Genomic DNA, 22831 nt, shown 5'->3' with positions numbered 1-22831 from the left:
CCTGAAAGTGGCACATGGCAGCAGAGTGTGGCGATGGAGACAGCAGCAATGGGAGGCCGTACAGGGACCCATGAGAGACTCTGGACCTGGCAGCAGCAGGAGGAGGTGGTATATAGGGGCCCATGGCAGATTAGGGGCCTGGCAGCAGCTATGTGAGGCCCGTAATCTGCCTGCACCCTATGTCAAAAAATTTAACACACCAGCAGTGTGAAGAGACCTGAAAGTGGCACATGGCAGCAGAGTGTGGCGATGGAGACAGCAGCAATGGGAGGCCGTACAGGGACCATGACAGACTCTGGACTTGGCAGCAGCATGAGGAGGCGGTATATAGGGGCCCATGGCAGATTAGGGGCCTGGCAGCAGCTATGGGAGGCCCGTAATCTGCCAGCACCCTATGTCAAAAAATTTAACACACCAGCAGTGTGAAGAGACCTGAAAGTGGCACATGGCATGAGAGACTCTGGACCTGGCAGCAGCAGGAGGAGGCGGTATAGGGGCCCATGGCTGATTAGGGGCCTGGCAGCAGCTATGTGAGGCCCGTTATCTTGCAGCACCCTATGTCAAAAAATTTAACACACCAGCAGTGTGAAGAGACCTGAAAGTGGCACATGGCAGCAGAGTGTGGCGATGGAGACAGCAGCAATGGGAGGCCGTACAGGGACCCATGAGAGACTCTGGACCTGGCAGCAGCAGGAGGAGGTGGTATATAGGGGCCCATGGCAGATTAGGGGCCTGGCAGCAGCTATGTGAGGCCCGTAATCTGCCTGCACCCTATGTCAAAAAATTTAACACACCAGCAGTGTGAAGAGACCTGAAAGTGGCACATGGCAGCAGAGTGTGGCGATGGAGACAGCAGCAATGGGAGGCCGTACAGGGACCCATGAGAGACTCTGGACCTGGCAGCAGCAGGAGGAGGTGGTATATAGGGGCCTATGGCAGATTAGGGGCCTGGCAGCAGCTATAGGAGGCCCGTAATCTGCCAGCACCCTATGTCAAAAAATTCAACACACCAGCAGTGTGAGGAGACCTGAAAGTGGCACATGTTTGAGGCATGATTCATGGCGGATTTAGTCAGTTGTGTCAGGAACTGGTGGTTTGAAATCCAGACTAATCCACGCCTGATTCATTTTCACAAACGTGAGTCTCTCCACACTTTGGGTGGACAGTCGTGTCCTCCGCGGAGTTACAATACCTCCTGCCGCACTAAACACGCGCTCCGATGCCACGCTACTGGCCGGGCATGACAGCCTTTCAAGGGCAAATTCAGCTAGTTGGGGCCAAAGGTCAAGTTTCGTTGCCCAGTAGTCAAGGGGATTGTCTACCTCGGTTGGCAGGGTGCTGTCCAAGTAGGCCCAAGCCTGTTGTTTGAGCTCCTGCTCCAGGTCCACCTGATGCTGCTGCTGCTGCTGCGGCTGGTTAGTAGTTTCCTCACTGCGCTGGTGAAGAAAGCTACTCATCATCGACTGCAGACTGAGGCAGCCGCTGCTGGTGGAGCTGCCACTGCTCCTACCACCCCACCCCTCCCCTGCTGCCATGCCAGCGGAACGCGAGCGCACAGGGCCCACAGTGTCTGAGGATGGACGATGGCGCACAAAGGCAGAGACCAACTGACTACATAGGTGGTTTTTATAGTACGTAATTTTGGCCTCCCTCTCAGCAGGTGTGAAAAAGGCCACCATTTTGGACCGGTAGCGAGGGTCCAACAAGGTGGACAGCCAAAAGTCATCCCTCTGTCTGATGGTTATTATTCGGCTGTCGCTACGCAAGCAACCGAGCATGCTATGGGCCATTTGTGCCAAGGAATGCGAGGGACTCCCTGCCTCCATCTCCACAGCATACTGCCACGGTGCGTCTGGGTCCTCTGTCTCCTCCTCCTCCTCCTCTACCAGATGCTCCTGCTCCTCCACTCCTGTCCGCTGAGTGGAAAAACCACCCATTTCACTCAATAATTCCTGAGCACAAATGTCCTCCTCTACCTCCTCCTCTTCTTCCTGTCCTGCCCCCACAGGGGTCATGTGGCGTTGAGATCTGTGCGCCACGTCTACCGCACCCTGACCAGCCATTGTTAACAGCATTTGTTCCAGGACGTGCAACAGAGGAATGACGTCGTTCATCCCATAGTCCTGCCGACTCACGAATAGCGTGGCCTCCTCAAAGGGCCTGAGCAAGCGGCAGGTGTCACGCATGAGCTGCCAATGGCTGACATCTAAGTTACACAGGGGAGTACCTTTATCCGCTTGTAACATCAGGAAATCGGTGATGGCCTTTCGCTGCTCGTAAAGGCGGTCTAACATGTGTAGGGTTGAATTCCACCTTGTTGCAACGTCGCAGATCAGGCGATGCTGTGGAATTCCGTTCTGCCGCTGCAGCTCAATGAGGGTGTTCTTTGCGGTGTAGGAATGGCTGAAATGCATGCACAGTTTACGTGACATTTTAAGGATGTCTTGCAGTGGGATGGTGGATTTTAGGAACCGCTTGACAACCAGATTGAACACGTGAGCCATGCATGGCGCATGGCACAACCTTCCTTGACGCAGAGCAGACACCATGTTCTTTCCGTTGTCAGTCAACATGGTTCCGATTTTTAGTTTGCGCGGAGACAGCCATCTGTCGATTTCTCTGTTCATTACACTCAGCAGTTCCTCCCCTGTGTGACTACGTTCGCCAAGGCATACCAGGTGCAGCACAGCGTGACACCGTTGCGCCCTGCACATGTGATATGCCGGTCGGGTAATGGGACTTGGCACGGGGGTGGCGGCTGAGGACACGGCGGAAAAAGAGGTGGTAGAGGCGGACATGCTTGCTGGACCAAGGACGTGCAAACGTGGAGGCAAAAGCGTCGTGACCTGTCCAAGTTGCTGGTGCGGCTGTGCCGGCACCACGTTCACCCAGTGGGCCGTAAATGACATGTACTGTCCCTGACCGTAGTTACAGCTCCACACGTCGGCGCTGCCGTGCACTTTGGCAGAGACCGACATGCTCAAAGACTGGCCCACCATCTCTTCTACATGTGAATGCAGGGCTGGCACTGCCTTTTGGGCAAAGAAATGACGGCTTGGCACTCTCCACCGCGGCGCGGCACAAGCCATCATTTCTCGGAAAGGTGCTGAGTCCACCAGTTGGAAAGGGAGGGACTGCAGCACCAGCAACTTGGACAGGAGGACGTTCAGCTTTTGCACCGTCGGGTGCGTGCTCGCAAACTGTTGTCTCTTGGATACGGATTCCAAGAAAGACTGTTGACGGAATCCGAGAAGAGGAGTAGCAGGAGAAGGAGCATCTGAACGAGCGGAAGATGCCAATGAGCGACAACTCCCCTCAGCAGAGGTGTTGGAGCCTTGACTGGCTGATAGAGGGCGATTGACGACGTCGGGTGACGGAGCAAGTAACGGAGCGGGTGATGGAGCGGGGGCTGGGGCAGGCAGAACCGCCGTATGTTTATCACGGTTTTCCCAGGCCACCGAATGGTGACGCTGCATATGCTGACGCAACGCTGTAGTCCCAACATGGGCCCCCTGGCCACGCTTGCATTTCTGGCCACATAGTCGACATACGGCTACGTTTACTTCCTCGGGCGGCTTGAGGAAAAATTGCCACACCACCGAGTAGGAAACTTTGCCCCCGCTACTCTTCACTGGCTGACTGCTACTTCCTCCGTGCGCACCGGCACCACTACTGGCCGTGGTGGTAGGCTGCAGTGGAGCTGGTGCTCTACTCCGTGGACGTTTGGCTCCACTGACACTGATGCGACCCTGCTGCTGTCTCCTGGGCAACCCACCGACTGTTTTGCTCGCTGCCAAGCTGCCACCCTCTTCTCCTGATGATGCGGAAGAAATTGCCTGATGACGACGAGGCTGCCAAGTGCGATCAACCTCCTCATCATCAAGTAGGGTCTCCGCCTCACTACTAGCCCCCTCGGCTGCGTCTGGGTCAGGAGACAGACCTGTCTCTAGACCGGCTACCGAGCCACTCTCCTCGCCAGTACTTGTTCGCTTGGCTGCTGAAAAGGCCGATGTCTCCCCCCGTTCCTGACCGCCCTCTGTTAGCTCTTCCTCACTGTACAGTGGGGCTGAGCCCACAGCATGCGATACTTCGCTTGGTGAGGGAACAGCAAAGGACAGGGGCAGGTAGAGGACACGTGATTTCAGTGGGCTTGGTCCCGGGCCATGCCAACTAACGGTTGTGTCTGACGTACCCACCGACCGTTGGCTGTAGGTGTCAGAGGTGACCTGGGAAGAGGAAGACGACCGAGCCAACCAATCAATGACGGCAGGGTTGTCGGTGGAGACACGACCGCTGGATGACACCGGGAGCACTGGCCTCTGGCTGCGAATACTGCTGCCTCGACCCCTTCCTCTGCTGCCACGTCTGCTCGCTCCTAAAACATTGCCTCCTCTGCCACTCCTCTGCATGTTGTCTGACATACTATTTAATTCAACGATTAGGTGTCCCTGAGTAACAATTCTCTGGCACTCAGTAACAATTCTGTCTGTCCCTGAGTATGAATTCTGTGGCCCTGAGTAACAATTCTGTGTCTGTGCGAGTAACAATTCTGTGTCTGTGCGAGTAACAATTCTGTGTCTGTGCAAGTAACAATTTTGTGTCTGTGCGAGTAACAATTCTCTGGCACTCAGTAACAATTCTGTCTGTCCCTGAGTAACAATTCTCTGGCACTCAGTAACAATTCTGTCTGTCCCTGAGTAACAATTCTCTGGCACTCAGTAACAATTCTGTCTGTCCCTGAGTAACAATTCTCTGGCACTCAGTAACAATTCTGTCTGTCCCTGAGTATGAATTCTGTGGCCCTGAGTAACAATTCTGTGTCTGCGCGAGTAACAATTCTGTGTCTGTGCAAGTAACAATTTTGTGTCTGTGCGAGTAACAATTCTCTGGCACTCAGTAACAATTCTGTCTGTCCCTGAGTATGAATTCTGTGGCCCTGAGTAACAATTCTGTGTCTGTGCGAGTAACAATTCTGTGTCTGTGCGAGTAACAATTCTGTGTCTGTGCAAGTAACAATTTTGTGTCTGTGCGAGTAACAATTCTCTGGCACTCAGTAACAATTCTGTCTGTCCCTGAGTAACAATTCTCTGGCACTCAGTAACAATTCTGTCTGTCCCTGAGTAACAATTCTCTGGCACTCAGTAACAATTCTGTCTGTCCCTGAGTAACAATTCTCTGGCACTCAGTAACAATTCTGTCTGTCCCTGAGTAACAATTCTCTGGCACTCAGTAACAATTCTGTCTGTCCCTGAGTAACAATTCTCTGGCACTCAGTAACAATTCTGTCTGTCCCTGAGTAACAATTCTCTGGCACTCAGTAACAATTCTGTCTGTCCCTGAGTATGAATTCTGTGGCCCTGAGTAACAATTCTGTGTCTGCGCGAGTAACAATTCTGTGTCTGTGCAAGTAACAATTTTGTGTCTGTGCGAGTAACAATTCTCTGGCACTCAGTAACAATTCTGTCTGTCCCTGAGTATGAATTCTGTGGCCCTGAGTAACAATTCTGTCTCTGTGCGAGTAACAATTCTGTGTCTGTGCAAGTAACAATTTTGTGTCTGTGAGAGTAACAATTCTCTGGCACTCAGTAACAATTCTGTCTGTCCCTGAGTAACAATTCTCTGGCACTCAGTAACAATTCTGTCTGTCCCTGAGTATGAATTCTGTGGCCCTGAGTAACAATTGTGTGTCTGTGCAAGTAACAATTCTGTGTCTGTGCAAGTAACAATTTTGTGTCTGTGAGAGTAACAATTCTCTGGCACTCAGTAACAATTCTGTCTGTCCCTGAGTAACAATTCTCTGGCACTCAGTAACAATTCTGTCTGTCCCTGAGTAACAATTCTGTCTGTCCCTGAGTATGAATTCTGTGGCCCTGAGTAAGAATTCTCTGGCACTCAGTAACAATTCTGTCTGTCCCTGAGTATGAATTCTGTGGCCCTGAGTAACAATTGTGTGTCTGTGCAAGTAACAATTCTGTGTCTGTGCAAGTAACAATTTTGTGTCTGTGAGAGTAACAATTCTCTGGCACTCAGTAACAATTCTGTCTGTCCCTGAGTAACAATTCTCTGGCACTCAGTAACAATTCTGTCTGTCCCTGAGTATGAATTCTGTGGCCCTGAGTAACAATTCTGTCTCTGTGCGAGTAACAATTCTGTGTCTGTGCAAGTAACAATTTTGTGTCTGTGAGAGTAACAATTCTCTGGCACTCAGTAACAATTCTGTCTGTCCCTGAGTAAGAATTCTCTGGCACTCAGTAACAATTCTGTCTGTCCCTGAGTAACAATTCTCTGGCACTCAGTAACAATTCTGTCTGTCCCTGAGTAACAATTCTGTCTGTCCCTGAGTATGAATTCTGTGGCCCTGAGTAAGAATTCTCTGGCACTCAGTAACAATTCTGTCTGTCCCTGAGTATGAATTCTGTGGCCCTGAGTAACAATTGTGTGTCTGTGCAAGTAACAATTCTGTGTCTGTGCAAGTAACAATTTTGTGTCTGTGAGAGTAACAATTCTCTGGCACTCAGTAACAATTCTGTCTGTCCCTGAGTAACAATTCTCTGGCACTCAGTAACAATTCTGTCTGTCCCTGAGTATGAATTCTGTGGCCCTGAGTAACAATTCTGTCTCTGTGCGAGTAACAATTCTGTGTCTGTGCAAGTAACAATTTTGTGTCTGTGAGAGTAACAATTCTCTGGCACTCAGTAACAATTCTGTCTGTCCCTGAGTAAGAATTCTCTGGCACTCAGTAACAATTCTGTCTGTCCCTGAGTAACAATTCTCTGGCACTCAGTAACAATTCTGTCTGTCCCTGAGTAACAATTCTGTCTGTCCCTGAGTATGAATTCTGTGGCCCTGAGTAAGAATTCTCTGGCACTCAGTAACAATTCTGTCTGTCCCTGAGTATGAATTCTGTGGCCCTGAGTAACAATTGTGTGTCTGTGCAAGTAACAATTCTGTGTCTGTGCAAGTAACAATTTTGTGTCTGTGAGAGTAACAATTCTCTGGCACTCAGTAACAATTCTGTCTGTCCCTGAGTAACAATTCTCTGGCACTCAGTAACAATTCTGTCTGTCCCTGAGTATGAATTCTGTGGCCCTGAGTAACAATTCTGTCTCTGTGCGAGTAACAATTCTGTGTCTGTGCAAGTAACAATTTTGTGTCTGTGAGAGTAACAATTCTCTGGCACTCAGTAACAATTCTGTCTGTCCCTGAGTAAGAATTCTCTGGCACTCAGTAACAATTCTGTCTGTCCCTGAGTAACAATTCTCTGGCACTCAGTAACAATTCTGTCTGTCCCTGAGTATGAATTCTGTGGCCCTGAGTAACAATTCTGTGTCTGTGCGAGTAACAATTCTGTGTCTGTGCAAGTAACAATTTTGTGTCTGTGCGAGTAACAATTCTCTGGCACTCAGTAACAATTCTGTCTGTCCCTGAGTAACAATTCTCTGGCACTCAGTAACAATTCTGTCTGTCCCTGAGTATGAATTCTGTGGCCCTGAGTAACAATTCTGTGTCTGTGCGAGTAACAATTCTGTGTCTGTGCAAGTAACAATTTTGTGTCTGTGCGAGTAACAATTCTCTGGCACTCAGTAACAATTCTGTCTGTCCCTGAGTAACAATTCTCTGGCACTCAGTAACAATTCTGTCTGTCCCTGAGTAACAATTCTCTGGCACTCAGTAACAATTCTGTCTGTCCCTGAGTAACAATTCTCTGGCACTCAGTAACAATTCTGTCTGTCCCTGAGTAACAATTCTCTGGCGCTCAGTAACAATTCTGTCTGTCCCTGAGTATGAATTCTGTGGCCCTGAGTAACAATTCTGTGTCTGTGCGAGTAACAATTCTGTGTCTGTGCAAGTAACAATTTTGTGTCTGTGCGAGTAACAATTCTCTGGCACTCAGTAACAATTCTGTCTGTCCCTGAGTAACAATTCTCTGGCACTCAGTAACAATTCTGTCTGTCCCTGAGTAACAATTCTCTGGCACTCAGTAACAATTCTGTCTGTCCCTGAGTATGAATTCTGTGGCCCTGAGTAACAATTCTGTGTCTGCGCGAGTAACAATTCTGTGTCTGTGCAAGTAACAATTTTGTGTCTGTGCGAGTAACAATTCTCTGGCACTCAGTAACAATTCTGTCTGTCCCTGAGTAACAATTCTCTGGCACTCAGTAACAATTCTGTCTGTCCCTGAGTAACAATTCTCTGGCACTCAGTAACAATTCTGTCTGTCCCTGAGTAACAATTCTCTGGCACTCAGTAACAATTCTGTCTGTCCCTGAGTAACAATTCTCTGGCACTCAGTAACAATTCTGTCTGTCCCTGAGTAACAATTCTCTGGCACTCAGTAACAATTCTGTCTGTCCCTGAGTAACAATTCTCTGGCACTCAGTAACAATTCTGTCTGTCCCTGAGTAACAATTCTGTCTGTCCCTGAGAATGAATTCTGTGGCCCTGAGTAAGAATTCTCTGGCACTCAGTAACAATTCTGTCTGTCCCTGAGTAACAATTCTCTGGCACTCAGTAACAATTCTGTCTGTCCCTGAGTAAAAATTCTGTGGCCCTAATAACGTTTCTGTGGCCCTAAGTAACAATTCTCTGGCACTGAGTAACAATTCTGTCTGTCCCTGAGTATGAATTCTGTGGCCCTAACTAGCGTTTCTTTGTCCCTAAATAACGATTCTGTGGCCCTCATTAACAAGTCTGTGTCCCTGAGTAATGGTTCTCTGTCCCTAAGTAACTTCTCTCTGTCCCCAATTCTCGTTTCTGTGGCCCTAACTCTGTCCCTGTCCCTAGTACAGAGCGGTCTGCCTCTGTTCAATGACTGCAGGCAAATGAAGATTTCCAAAATGGCCGCTATATATACCTCGACCATTACACAGTGCTGGCTGGCTGGCTGCTGATTGGCTGATGCGATCACGTCGTTGAGGAATGCATTATGGGGCAGCGCGCCTTGTCTGCGCGCCTTCCCCGACATCCCCGCTCCGTCGCCGCACATGTCAGCCGCCATTTTCGGAAAAATTTCGATTCGCGCGTCCGAATTAGGCTGTTTTTCGGATTCGGCACGAATCGAAATTTTTCCGATATTCGACTCGAATTCCACTTCGGATACTTCGATTCGCTCATCTCTAATGATGACGCTGTACTGCACTGGTGACAGTATGTAAAAAAAAAATAGTGAAAATATTTTTTTTTATTTTTTCATTTTCCGAAAAATTATGGCAAAAAAAATACAACTTGAAAAAACTCGCCATGCCTCTTCTGAAGTACATCGGACTGTCTACTCTGCAAAAAGGGGTCATTTGGGGGATATCTGTACTGTTCTGACATTCTTGGATCTCAAGAAATTAGATTGGCTGTCAGTACTTCAGGACTGATCAATATTCAGATCTATACCACAGTTTGTGAACTCTATAACCTTCCTACAAACCAAAAAATACATCCTAATTTGGGTTATTTTCACCAAAGACATGTAGCAGAATACATGAAGAACAATTAGTTATTTGCAAACTTTTATAACCGAAACAAAGAAAAATGTGTTTTTTTTCAAAATTTTCGGACTTTTTTGTTAATTTAGCAAAAAATAAAAACCCCAGCGGTGATTAAATACCACCAAAAGAAAGCTCTAGTTGTGTGAAGAAAATGATAAAATTTTAGTTTGGGTACAATGTTGTATGACCGTGCAATTGTCATTCAAAGTGTGAGAGCGCTGAAACCTGAAAAATGGCCTGGGCAGGAAGGTGTAAAATTGCCCGGTATTGAGTTGGTTAAACTGTGTAATTAGATGATTTCTGCAGAGGAAGTTCATCAATGCCAGAAAAACAAATAATACGTTATATTTTTGCATATAAAATTGGTTCCAATGGTTACATTAATGAGGCAGATCTGTTACTGTATGGAGACATTAGGGGAACAACTGCTACAGGGTAGGATACTAATGCAAGGCCACACATGGTTCGAATTCCAAACGATTTTTCGTCTGAAGATTGGTGCCATCATTGATTTTGAAAATCGGCCGACCAAGTCATAAAGTTCACCCCATATAACAGGTAAAACTTCTGTTCCTTCCAGGTCATGGCTCATGCGCACATTCTTTTCGGAAAAACGATATGATTTGACCATCATTGAGTCGAAAATCAGACGTTTTTCACAAATTTTCCAACATGCCTGATCACCGAAAAGGGGAGGAACCACGAAAATCGGCTGGTGCTATTGACCTAATAACAGAGCTAAAATCGTCCGATTATCCTTAGGTCTCATTTTTGGGCGAAAAATCGGTCGATTTTAAACCCATGTATGGCCGGCCTAAACCCAAATGTTCTGGCTCCACTCCTCTTTCTCAAATTAAACCAAAGATACTGATTGGTAAGAACAATGACGTGTTGGACCATCAGAGGTTGGTAAGCTAAAGCTGTCCACATGGAGCTTTTTATGGCAGTCATCTAATGAACCTTCAATACAGAATAGCAGCTAACATGGCGTCTTGGTTGAATTTTATCTATTCAGGATATCTTGAAGGATGACAAAACAGAATCACATCAGCAAATCATCAGCGAGGTAAGTTCATCCTAAACCAACAAATGATGTTTATGCTGATGTGGCATTGCTATCTATAGTATGATTATTGTAGACTATACATGTAGAACACTGCACCACTCCTTCTGTATAAAGGGGGATTTCAATAATTGTAAACCTCAGACATGAAATATGAACAAAGCATATCCCTCTATAGCAGTGATCTCCAAACTATGGCCCAAGGGCCAGATGTTGTCCTTTGCTTGCCTTTGTCTGGCCCTTGAGGCACTATTCCTCCCACTGACACCACTGATGGGGCACTATTCCTCCCTCTGACATCAACAATGGGGCACCATCCTTCCCACTAACACCAATGATGGGCATCACAGTGGCTAAATGGTTAGCACTTCCGTCTGGCAGTACTAGGGTCATTGGTTCGAATCCCAGCCACGGCACCACCTGCCTGGAGTTGCATGTTCTCCCTGTGCCTGCATGGGTTTACTCCGGCTACTCCGGCTTCTTCCCACACTCCAAAGACATGCTGTTAGGTTATTTGGCTCCTGTCTAAATTGGCCCTAGTATATGTATGTATGAATGTGAGTTAGGGACCTTAGACTGTACTCCCCTTGAGGGTTAGGGACTGATGTGAATGTACAATATATATGTAAAGCGCTGTGTATTGATGGCGCTAAGTAAGTACCTAAAATAAATAAAAATGATGGGGCACTATTCCTCCCACTGACATCACTGATGAGGCACTATTCCTTCCACTGACACCAACAACGGGGCACCATCCTTCCCACTGACACCAATGATGGGGCACTATTCCTCCTACTGACACCACTGATGGGGCACTATTCCTCCCACTGACACCTATGATGGGGCACTATTCCTCCTACTGACACCACTGATGAGGCACTATTCCTTCCACTGACATCAACAATGGGGCACCATCCTTCCCACTGACATCAATGATGGAGCACTATTCCTTCCACTGACACCAACAATGGGGCACCATCTTTCCCACTGATACCAATGATGGGGCACTATTCCTCCCACTGACACCACTGATGAGGCACTATTCCGCCCACTGACACCAGCAATGGGGCACCATCCTTCCCACTGACACCAATGATGGAGCACTATTCCTTGCACTGACACCAACAATGGGGCACCGTCCTTCCCACTGACACCAATAATGGGGCACTATTCCTCCCACTGACACCACTGATGGGGCACTATTCCTCCCACTGACACCAACAATGGGGCACCATCCTTCCCACTGACACCAATAAGGGCACTATTCCTCCCACTGACACCAATGATGGAGCACTATTCCTTCCCCTGACACCAACAATGAGGCACTATTACTCCTTCTACTGACCACATGTGCTATTTTTTTTAAATCCCACTGACCATCAACTCTGAGACATCGTGGACTCCCACTGATGCTGGGGCATTTTCTACTCCCATAGTCCGGCCCTCCTAAAGTCTGAAGGACAATAATCTGGCCCTTTTGTTTACAAAGTTGGAGACCCCGGCTCTATAATGTGTACTTGTCTCAATCTAGAGCACTAAATGTCATTTCTGTCTGCTGCTTTGTTCCTCTGCTATCAGTAGGAATCACTTCTGACAAGTTTTCCTGACACCAACAGAATAATGGTGACAGGAGAAGGACATCCAGCAGAGTGACAGCTTCAGCTCTGTGCCTGTGAGCTGTGTGAAGGGGGGGGGCTCCCTTCCCTCCAATCAGCTCTCAGAGCTCTCTTCACTGAGCTCTGTAGTGTGTAATTTCAGCTCTCTGCCCCCTTTTTTCTGAACTCTCAAGCAAACTTTATAAATCCAGCACTTTGAATGGATGTAGAGAAGAGAAGACTGCAGATAGACAGGTACAACTTAGGTAGAAGGATTTGTTTCATCTCTGTGTATCACCTGAGGCCAGTCAGTTCACTGGGTATATGTAAGGGTTTACAACCACTTTTAGTAATCTGTAATACAACCCTAACAATGTTCTTCAAGTACTGTGTCAGAGTTAGGAGGCATTACTTCTTTGAGTTCCCCGAAGCTGAATGGGAATTTGAAGTTAACTCATAAGTGTAAAAATGGCTCCTTTAGCATATCAGACTTTAGTGAAGATAAGTATCACTGCAGTCCTGGACTGATACAGAATCAAAGTGTGTTCCTATCCAAGTATTCACAGCCTGGTGGAAATTGGTATTTGCCATAGGTTAGAGTGGAATTTTCTCTGTGTCATGGTACTTAATGACTCCTTTGTGCAGTCACAGTAATTCAGTTATAAAATTTTATTTAATTCTTCTAGAATTACAACAGTTATTTACTTGTACTAATTTTTCTTTTTATTTTGGGTGTTCAATGAGCTAGATCCTCCACAACCTTCCAATGAGTAACACTGTGGCTAAAATATGGAGCCTCACCAGACCTCAAATCACGGTCAAGCCAAAGGGGACAATTGTTAAAGCATCTGTAGCTGTCCAAATAGACGTATCTGCTACTGAAGATTTGTATTTTGAAGCAGTAAGTGAGAAGCAAAGCAAAACATGAGTCATTTTGCCAAGCTTTATTATTCTGTGTACATCTATTTTTTTTTTTTGTTTTAATGTGTCCTAAGTGAGTTAATATGACATAGTCTTCTCTTTGACATTTCTTTGTGGAGTCATTTTAAGTTTGGGTAGCACACTCTTGGTTGTCCAAGTTGGTTTGATAAGTTATTCTATCTACAAATTAGGAGGGTAGCCATGGGAGCTAATTTTGCCCCCAGTTTGGCAAATTTGTTCATGGCAAGATGGGAAGAAGACATCATCTTCTCGAGGGAGTGGCCTGAATTGTGTTTTTACCAGCGATACATTGATGATGTCTTTCTCCTTTTGCAAGGGAGTGAGGAAGTATTAATTAACTTCTTTGTCACTTTGAATAATAATAACCTCAATATTACGTTGTCTTATATATATAGCCATGACAAGGTCAATTTTTTTGGATCTGGATTGGTCAATAATGTCAAGGATTGTCAATAATCTTTTTTTAAGTCCACCGATTGTTATATTCCTATAGATAGCTACCATCACCCCCTTTGGCTTAAAAATATACCTAAAGGTCAATTTCTTAGAATACATAGAAATTGTGACACCCTAGATGATTATTATTCTCAAGCGGAGGTTCTTAAAAGTAGATTCCTTGAAAGAGGATATAACAAAACTTCGTTAGAGCTGGCTATCAGAGAGGCAGCTGATGTGGATAAATCATCTTTGTTCGCTGCTGAAAGTAGGAAGAGGCCTGATAAAGTTTGCCCTTTTATCACTAATTTCTCCATTCAACACAGAAATAGTTAAGAAAAATTGGGGTGTCCTTAAAAATGATCCGGTTTTGGCAGGTATTTTACCTCACTTCCCGGAGGTCATTTTTCGCAAGGCACCCTCCTTGAGAAACAAAATAGCTCCCAATATAGTAGATCCACCAAATGAAATTTCATTTTTCTCCAACCTGAAAGGTTTTTTTCCTTGTAATAAATGTATGATCTGTAATTGTGATGGTACCCGGAAAAGGAGGCTGGACTCCTTTATGTCTCATTCTACTGGGAAAAATTAGAATATAGATTCTTTGATTACTTGTAACAGTACATATGTGGTATACCTCCTTGAATGTCCTTGTAAGAAACAGTATATAGGAAGAACTACTAGGAGCTTGAGGGATTGTCTTAGGGAACACCTTTATAATATCAAGAAGGGAGTCAAGGAACACTCTGTGTCCAAACATTTTAGGGATTGTCACCACAAAAATCCTTCTGGTATTAAGTTTATGGGGATAGAGCTCATTCGCCCTCACTGGAGGGGAAATAATAAGCATATAGCAGTATCTATGCCCGAAACAAGGTGGATTTATGAGATGCAGACTTTATCCCCTTTAGGGCTTAATATTAATATAGACATTAACTGTTTTATTGATAACAGTTAATATATTTGAGATATGTTTTGACCTTTTCACCAGGTGGTTCATATTTGTATATCAGTATGGCCCATGGGGGCTGTGTGTCTATAGGGTTGGGATATACCCATAAGATATGTGTTGACTGTTCCTTTATAGCGCCTATATATGTTTTTGCATGTTTTTAGGTTTAATGTAGATTCATTTTTATTGATTTGGTTCAATATGTTTTCTTAAATAGCCTGCTTTTTCATTTTTATCTATTTTTACTATTTTTATTCCTTTTAATCTCATCTTCATTAGGATTGTATTTTTTATTTTATTTATTTGAGGTGAGTATTACATCTTTGCGGCTTGGTACCTTTTCTGTTATTCAAATTGCCGCTTGTTTAATCTCTGAGAAAATGGTGTCCCGTTCCACATGATCTTGTGTAATGATGAGATTTTATGGTCTACAAGAAAATGGCGCCCGTTACTCCATGCGCCTGAGGGCTATTTAAGATGTTGACTGTGATGGCTTTAGTAGGAGGTGGGTTCCTTTGTGTATATGAGTGTGCACGAAACGCGTCAGTGGGGAGCCTATGTACTGATGTCACGCCGCTGAGTCCATGTCGATGGTTCGGCGACCATATTTGTAAGTGCGGCCGTTTGTTGTATATTTTTCTCCACGTGGATGTATTTGCTCTTATTCAGTAAATACTACACTATATTCCATTGTTTCTAGGCTCTGTATTGTGAGCTCCCTTTTCTAGGATTTACCATCGCAAGGTCGCATGTCATTCCCGCAGTGGAGGAGCTACATATTCCTTAGTGGGATTTCTGTGCAGGGGTGTCAAACTGGCGCCCCTCCAGCTGTTGCGAAACTACAAGTCCCATCATGCTTCTACCGTTCGGAGTCATGCTTGTAACTGTCAATCTTGCAATGCCTCATGGGACTTGTAGTTTGGCAACAGCTGGAGGGCTGCTAGTTTGACACTCATGGTTTAAAGCCTGGTTGTTTTCATTTCTGGTGAGTTCACAATGGTGGAGGACTGTCATGGATGTTTTTTCATCACGGATGTCACTTCACTTTATGGCTGCGGGTCATTAACGTCTGTGGATGTAACTTTAACTTTAAGGAGCACATTTTATTTACACCGAAGGATACTTTACTTTGGACTTTATATCTGTTTACTAATATTATTTTATCCATTTGACACCAGCTATATACTTAGAGTTTGTAATATGTTAACGCATAGTGGTTGTTTATGTATCTGATTGTATATAATTTTTAACACAGAGCGCTGCACTTTTGTATATTAATTTTTTCTGTGGACGAAGTGGTTTCACCATTTGTGCTAGCTGCTTTTCAGTTGGTTTCCCCTAGCGCTCACTTGAATTTGATATTTTTTCTGAGTTTATTATAAACACAGAACACAATGGGAGAGCGCATATGATTCTCCTGCTTTGCATTTTTACAGGAAACTGTTACCACGATTCAGACTTCCTATGGTGAAAAGAAACTTACACTGCTGCCAACTGATTCAATGTAAGTTGCAACATATTCATAACAGTGGTTTTGATTGCTAGATTTTTGGCTGAAGAAGATTAAAGTGGATCTTCACTCAAAATATGAAGTCCGGTTGGTTCGCTCCTCCCCAGACTGTAAAAGGTTTTTTTTGGGGGGGCAAATACTCATTTTTTTGGTATCTGCTCCCACTTCTGCAATCCTTGCCTAGACAAGGATAACGTCCTTGTCCCGCTCCCTCCCCTCCTGCAGCCGCTTAGGACACATTTGATGTCCCAGGAGGTTATAGGACATGCTGTCAGAATACAATAGCACAGTGGAAAGATTCCCACATCCCCATGTGTGTATGGGGGAATCAAGTAATTTTTATTTTCTATAACACAAAAAACAGCGCAAAAATTAAATAAATAAAAAATAATCACAAATAAATAAATATCAGTGCAAATATATATATATATATATATATATATATATATATATATATATATAATATTTCAAACATAAGTCCTTATTTTCCCAAAAGGATTTTCAAGACAATGTTCCACAATGTGCTTCCACCTAATCACCACGTGAAAAATAATATTGACCGCACTCACCAGATGGAGGTGAGTAATAAGCCTCATAGGATATAAGGGATCCTATAGCCCCTCAAGAGGAACTCAAATCACCTTCTTCACCCTGCTTAGATACAGCAATCGACTCCACTCTACTTCTCCATTGAGTCCTCAATAATGTGCAAGGAAAGAAAGGCTACATAGTGTAATACTGCCACTCAATACCATATAAATCAATAGAATAAGGACACTCACATGTTTCAATAAAATAACAGGCCTTGTTTAATAGCCTCAAAGGCTTCAAAGGAACAAGTTTCCAAATTGTAAATATAGGGATCTCACGCTTTAAGGATCACTGTAGAGGATGACCAGCTTTCCACCTCTAAAATGGCCGCTTGAACCGCAAAAGTCGGCGTGCGTTCCAAATACCAGAAGTGACATAGGCCAAGATGACGGCAGACCGGAAGTGCGTTAACGCGTTTTGCCCCACTCACAGACCCACCCCGTCTTGAGAACGCCCTGTGGGTGGGGCGAAACGCTGTGACACAGCTACATAATTGTATATTTTCTTTGTATATTTTCTTTGATTGGCGCTGGGATTTTTTAGTTAATTTTTATTTTCGTCCAACCAGCTAGTTAAATGAAAAAAAATATGACTCAATTCCCCCATGTCTCAATTGGTTTTTAACATGTAAACACAAATCTACCAAAAATTTCTATAAATTGGAGATATCATTCTAATCAAGGAAACAATCATTTCCTTTCTTTGTACATCGCCTGTAAATGTTCCTGGAAAAAAAAAGTATACTTAATTTTACATTATTTCTCTCCTTGTATCAGAGTTCAAGTAACAGACTTCAGGAGCTCATTGACACTAAGTCAGGTAAGGATATAAAAAAACGAAACCTGATGACTATATACATTACCTAACTAATAAAAATGATGCAACCAATTGTGACAGTGCTGCACTCTGCCACTGTGCGAGCATAGGGAAAAGTGATACAGGGTTCACACTAATGCCGAGTGCGGGGCTCTGGAGTGTTGTGACTGAGCAAAGAAAATGGGGTATTCAGTTTTCTCCAGGTTTTATTATCCCAGGTCAGGGTCTGGAGCTTGAAGGCTTCAAGGGTGGAATGAAGCCCTCAATCCTCTGTCCAGCTCTTACTAGAGACCTGCAGGTTATGTGAGTGTGCATGCAAGTCTTGGGTAAAGCTCAGGGCTCCAGCCAAGAGGTGTGCTCCCATTTAAAGACAGTTGTCTGCTCCTGTTAGCAGACCGGTGTGGTCTAATCAGGAGACAGTACTCCATGTTGGATAAATGCCATGTCCATTGGGCATTGGGCTGAGAGTTGAGGTGGCTAAGTGAGTCAAAGAGACCTAGAAAGATTCTGGAAGACTGAGACTGCCGGGACAACTAGATGAGTCCAGGGGACTAAGGAAATATGTAAGTCTCAGAGGAGTGAAAGGGCCCAGATGTGTCAGGAGAACCCCTATTAAGAGGCCAGGAGTGGGGAGCTGTAACTACAGACTGAGTGAGACAGGAAAGCACTGAGAGCCAGGAAAAGCTGAGTGAGATCACCTGAGGGACCAGTAATCCAAAAGAGAGAGGTAAAACCAGAAGAGAGAGCTAGGTGGTTTGGTATTTCCCCATTACTTGTTTTGCTATGTGAAACTAAAATCCCCTGCATGGGCAACTGCTTGTGAACTTTTAGTTCCAGTTTTAACTAAAAGCGTGTTGGCAAGCCTTTAAAACCACAGCTTGGACTGGCATGGACTACAAAATGTTTCTAGCACTAAGCTGAATTCCCCTTATCACACAATTTATACCTGGTTTTATTTTCACACAATCATATTGTGGCGGGAGTGACTTTGGGTGGGGGGCCCATGGAACACAGCCCCCTTTGGAGGGGTGGGGAGACCCCTGTCTCAGCTCCCCATATCCCTCTTATGTGTAAGTCACCCTGTGCCTGTTAGGGGTACAGGGTGGAATGTCCTGATATTGTGTAGACATGTATAGGTGGGGTGTGGGGGTTGTTCATTTTTTACTGCCATGTGGTGCATCCCATTGTTCTATTGTGTGTCTTGCTTGGGAGCAAACTATTATGGGATGTATGTGTTTGTGTATTGGCTTGGTGTGGGGTGTCTGCTGATGTGTCTTTGGTTGCTAGATTTGGTTTGCCACGCCCTCTGTCCATATGCAGAGAGCGGGGTTGCTCCCTTGAATGTTTACATCTTGTGTCTGTGTTAAAATAAAGCAGTCTATTTCAAGAGTGGTGTCCGTGCATCTGTGTTTTGACAGGGAAGTGGGAGTCTAACAGAAATACCCTAGTGCAGTCGGGGTCTGGTTCCGGTACACATATAATCACAGTTGAGTGTGAATTTGCAATGCCACATCACTACCTAGCCTAATCCTCCACCAGGGTTGCGTTTGACCCCATAATTTTACTTAGCTGGTCTGGCATGTAATCTGGACTCAGGAAGAAAAAATTGCAATGGCTATCTAATTTAAAAGGCCGTTATCAGAAATGTAATTGTTACACTTATTCTACTTTGCATTACTGAATGTATCAGAGCCTGAGAATTGTGATGCGGAGAGGAGAGTATTTTATGTAAATACAATTACCTTTGTGTCCCTAATCCTCAAATTGGCTTTGATGACATCCACCTATACGACCTGTCACCTTTCTCCTTCATCTGGCTTCAATAGATGTTGGACTAATAGGTATCAAAAAAGAAATTCTTACTTTTGATTTAGACCATGACTTTATTTGTTAGAAAAGAAAGTAAATGTTATTACATACTGTAGTATATTCACTTTCCCTATTCTAGACATTGTCCTTTTATACCGTTTAATCATGTCCAGGTAGAAAATGCCATAAAAGCTATAGAAAGCTTTCAGAAATGTTATTTCTTTCTCAGAATGAAGAATCGGTGAGACTGTTTCTCCAGGAGACAGTGGCCAACCTTGGAATTCCAGCTGTTGTAAAACGTAAGTTTCTTAAATAAATGGAAAGTGACATTTCTGATACGTGGGCTCTTTCTTACCACAGTGATATCTTGTCTTACTCGCGACACTCCCTGCCTTGCAATTATAGTAGAACTCTAGAAGCAAGTGTGTTAAACAGAATGGTTTTTCATATATGTACAACTTATTGTCCAGAAACTATGTTTTTTTTTTACAAATGTTTTATTAGGAGATAGACTACAAAAACCGCACCGTTTAGTGAGGTAGAATAAACAGCTTGAAAAAACTTGAGAAATGAACAGAAATACAAAGTACAATCATGAAAGTATAAAAAGAGGTAGTCAATAATAACGGCAGAACAACCACAAGATCAATAAAAGGTTCGATACATACAGTAACAACCCATGATAGACCATCAATCGAATAATAAGTGTCGATGCGTTCTTCAACCATCCCATTTCCTGTTGAATAAATACATCCTATCCAGCAACGTATATTGAATACCTTCCATAAACACAACCATATCAACTCTCCGTAAGACAGAAGCCAAAGGGACCACTGGAGACTTCCAATAAAGGACAATGGCCCATAGGGTGGAATTGCAGATAGTGTGAATTAGTCTCATTTGGTTAACTGGGATCACCAAAAGAGATACACCTTATAGGCAAATTTGCAAGGATATTTCCACCGGAGAACCCGCCAAAGCGGAAGCCACCTCTGAAATCCTACTCCAGATCAAGGAAAGACCAGGACAAGCCCAAAATACATGTACAAGGGTACCAGCCAAGCCACACCCACTAAAGCAAAGGTGCGATGTTCCGAGAAACATAACATGAAGTCTAGAGGGGGTAAAGTACCAGAGGGTTAAAACCTTCAGGGCCGTCTCACGGACCGAAAGAGATCTACAGCTCTTCCGTATTTTCTCCACCACAAACTATGGTTTTTGCTAGTGATGACCAGCTATAACAAGCATTTATGTTTAACCAACTCCAGTAGCAACAGATGTAGAAATAGTTTTAACAATATTTTATTCTATGCTTATCCCATGCACAGTCTGTACAGTAAAAAAACATTTAGGATAGGAACAGCTAAAGTCTGGATTTGAGCTCCATGGTCAGGCTGATCATAGTAATGGAAGGCAATTCCATCTTTCCAGCATCTAAATTATGGATGATCTTAATATATACAGCAATATGTAAAACATCATTTTTCAAACCTGACAGGTTCTTCTTAACATGGAAATAAGAGGCCTTCAGTATGAGTGTGCAAAGGCAATACATGCAATCACAATACAATATGTTTAGTGTATACAATGAAGTAACTGCCACCTTTCCTCCTATTTTATATCATAGTATATAATACTCTATATAATTTTTGCAAATTATTTTTGTACAGGCTTGGGTCCAGCTTTGACCACAATGATGAACACCAAAGGGCTAAATTTATTTGAAATTATAAATCCGGAAGTCATACCGCACGAGGTAAGGAATATATAGTGAAGAATATTTGAGATAAAAACTAAATAACACATCTTTTTGATCAAATGTGTCAATTAGCAAGGCTTTTCTTATTTTTTTTTTTTGCAGACAAAAAAGGATCTAATATCAATCCTACCAATGCATTAAAGTGTGTAGGCAGGTGCAGTTTGTTTTCTCCACTGCAGGTGGCACTCATAACGAGCGACACCTCAGCCTGGAGAGGAAGTCCAGGAGAAACAACGTTTCTTTATGGTTTCCTGGGTCAATGGAGCAGCGTTCCGGTTGGCTATGCTGCACCCATGTGACTCTCAGCAGCCATCTTGGGTCCGCAGGATCTACTTAAGCCCTTGTCCCAAGGTTTTGGTGCGCTTCTGGCGTGTGGCTAGTGTAAGGAAAGAGATCCACTTGTTAGTAACTAGTAGTAAGGAAAGGTTACTGGAGAAAAGAGTAGAGACTCACTATCCTGGTAAGGAGTTTCCCTCTAGGGACAGGACAGGCCAAGCCGAGCCTCTGAAACAGACGCTGTCGGCACCTCTCCTCCTACACTTCCAACTACAGGGTGTCTGTAACCTTGGCATTCTGATTAGCACAAGTTTCAAGTTTTGCTGCAACCGGACTGTATATTTACTACCCGCACCAAGCTGCACCTACCTACAAGTGGACCTATACTCAAAAAGTGAAGATTTGCTATGTCATAGGAAACTACTATTAATTAATTGTGCATAGCCTGTACCCTTAAAAGTTGTCTTTTTTTGTGTAATTTCTCCCAAAAAATAGTAGTATGTGAGGGTGCCTAGGCATTCCTGAGTCTATAGTCTCATAGCTGTATATCTGCAAGCATGAGGTCTAGGGCATTACTGCCTCTGACTGCTAGTCTCAAGAGATTTGGTGACATCACTACTCCATTGCTCACTATTCTCCTCACTGGAGGCTCTGATCTGAGGAAGCAAAGCCCTGCCTTTACCAAAACAGCTGCGGCCACAGACACAGAGACACAGTACAGAGCAAGGTATGGTTAGTAAATAGTATAGAAAAGATCAGCTGCCTGGGAATCACAGGCAATAATGGTGACTAGTTGTTTATTTTCTTCTTGCCTTTTTGTAGGCTAGGAGTAAAAGAAAGAGGAAACTGGACCACTTTATCATATCATAACTTCCACTGTGGCTGTATGAATCTTTAGCAGGAGTGGGTGTATCCATGTATGGATTTACATGTATAGTACTTGTAATGCTCTGGGAATGTCTCCTTCTGAGAGATATCCCATGACAATGGATGCTATAGATCTAAGTTGCCTCAAATAAAGTGATTTATTTTGTTCATAGCAACAAAAAAGATTCTTATTTTCAGACGAGATGTGACTACTTGCAAAGGCCAACCCAAGCATTTTTATTTTATAGGAACACCTTTGATGCACACTATCGGTGATGCATTTTCAACTAACATTTATTTAACACTGCTGTTTTTGCATTTACAGGGTTACATAATAGTCCAGTTGGATTTTGGATTTCCTCAGCATTTGCTTGTAGACTTCCTGAAAAAGGCTATGTAGAAGGCAAAGTAGCAGCGAACATATCCATCATCACAACAGACTCAAGATCAAAGAAAATAGAAAATGTTGCCTCTAAATTGACTAGACAATAAACAAGATTTAATGCAATATTTCCATTAAGTTTCATGACTCATTCATGTTCTTTTCTTCTTTTGTAGTATATAATGATCACATATGCCATATTCACTTGAGTTGTAAAGCCAAAATGTTTTTGCATCGATTTGATTGGAGTGGGAAAGGAAACAAATCCTCTGTCTCTGGGAAAAGGAAATGAGGGCAAAATCCTCTATCTCTGGTAAAAGGAAATGAGGATAAAATCCTCTGTCTCTGGGAAAAG

At 44.0% G+C, this 22831-nt stretch overlaps 1 protein-coding gene across 1 annotated transcript in view; it reads left to right on the top strand.

Moving 5' to 3' along the window:
- Positions 1-22602, top strand: part of CETP (cholesteryl ester transfer protein) — an 87611-nt gene extending 65009 nt beyond the window's left edge. The window contains exons 10-16 of the mRNA XM_089689794.1: positions 10495-10545; positions 12886-13038; positions 15903-15970; positions 17344-17386; positions 19422-19491; positions 20863-20948; positions 22420-22602. Of these exons, the coding sequence (XP_089545920.1) occupies positions 10495-10545; positions 12886-13038; positions 15903-15970; positions 17344-17386; positions 19422-19491; positions 20863-20948; positions 22420-22494 (546 nt within the window). The 3' untranslated portion in view covers positions 22495-22602. The remainder of the gene's footprint in view (positions 1-10494; positions 10546-12885; positions 13039-15902; positions 15971-17343; positions 17387-19421; positions 19492-20862; positions 20949-22419) is intronic.
- Positions 22603-22831: the final 229 nt, after the last annotated feature.

The sequence above is a fragment of the Staurois parvus genome, unplaced genomic scaffold, assembly GCF_062004578.1.
Source record: "Staurois parvus isolate SC_StPar_1 unplaced genomic scaffold, SC_StPar_1.0 ptg000498l, whole genome shotgun sequence".
Lineage (NCBI taxonomy): Eukaryota > Metazoa > Chordata > Amphibia > Anura > Ranidae > Staurois > Staurois parvus.
Note: the sequence above shows the minus strand (reverse complement) of the source record. Positions and strands in the feature narration are given on the sequence as shown.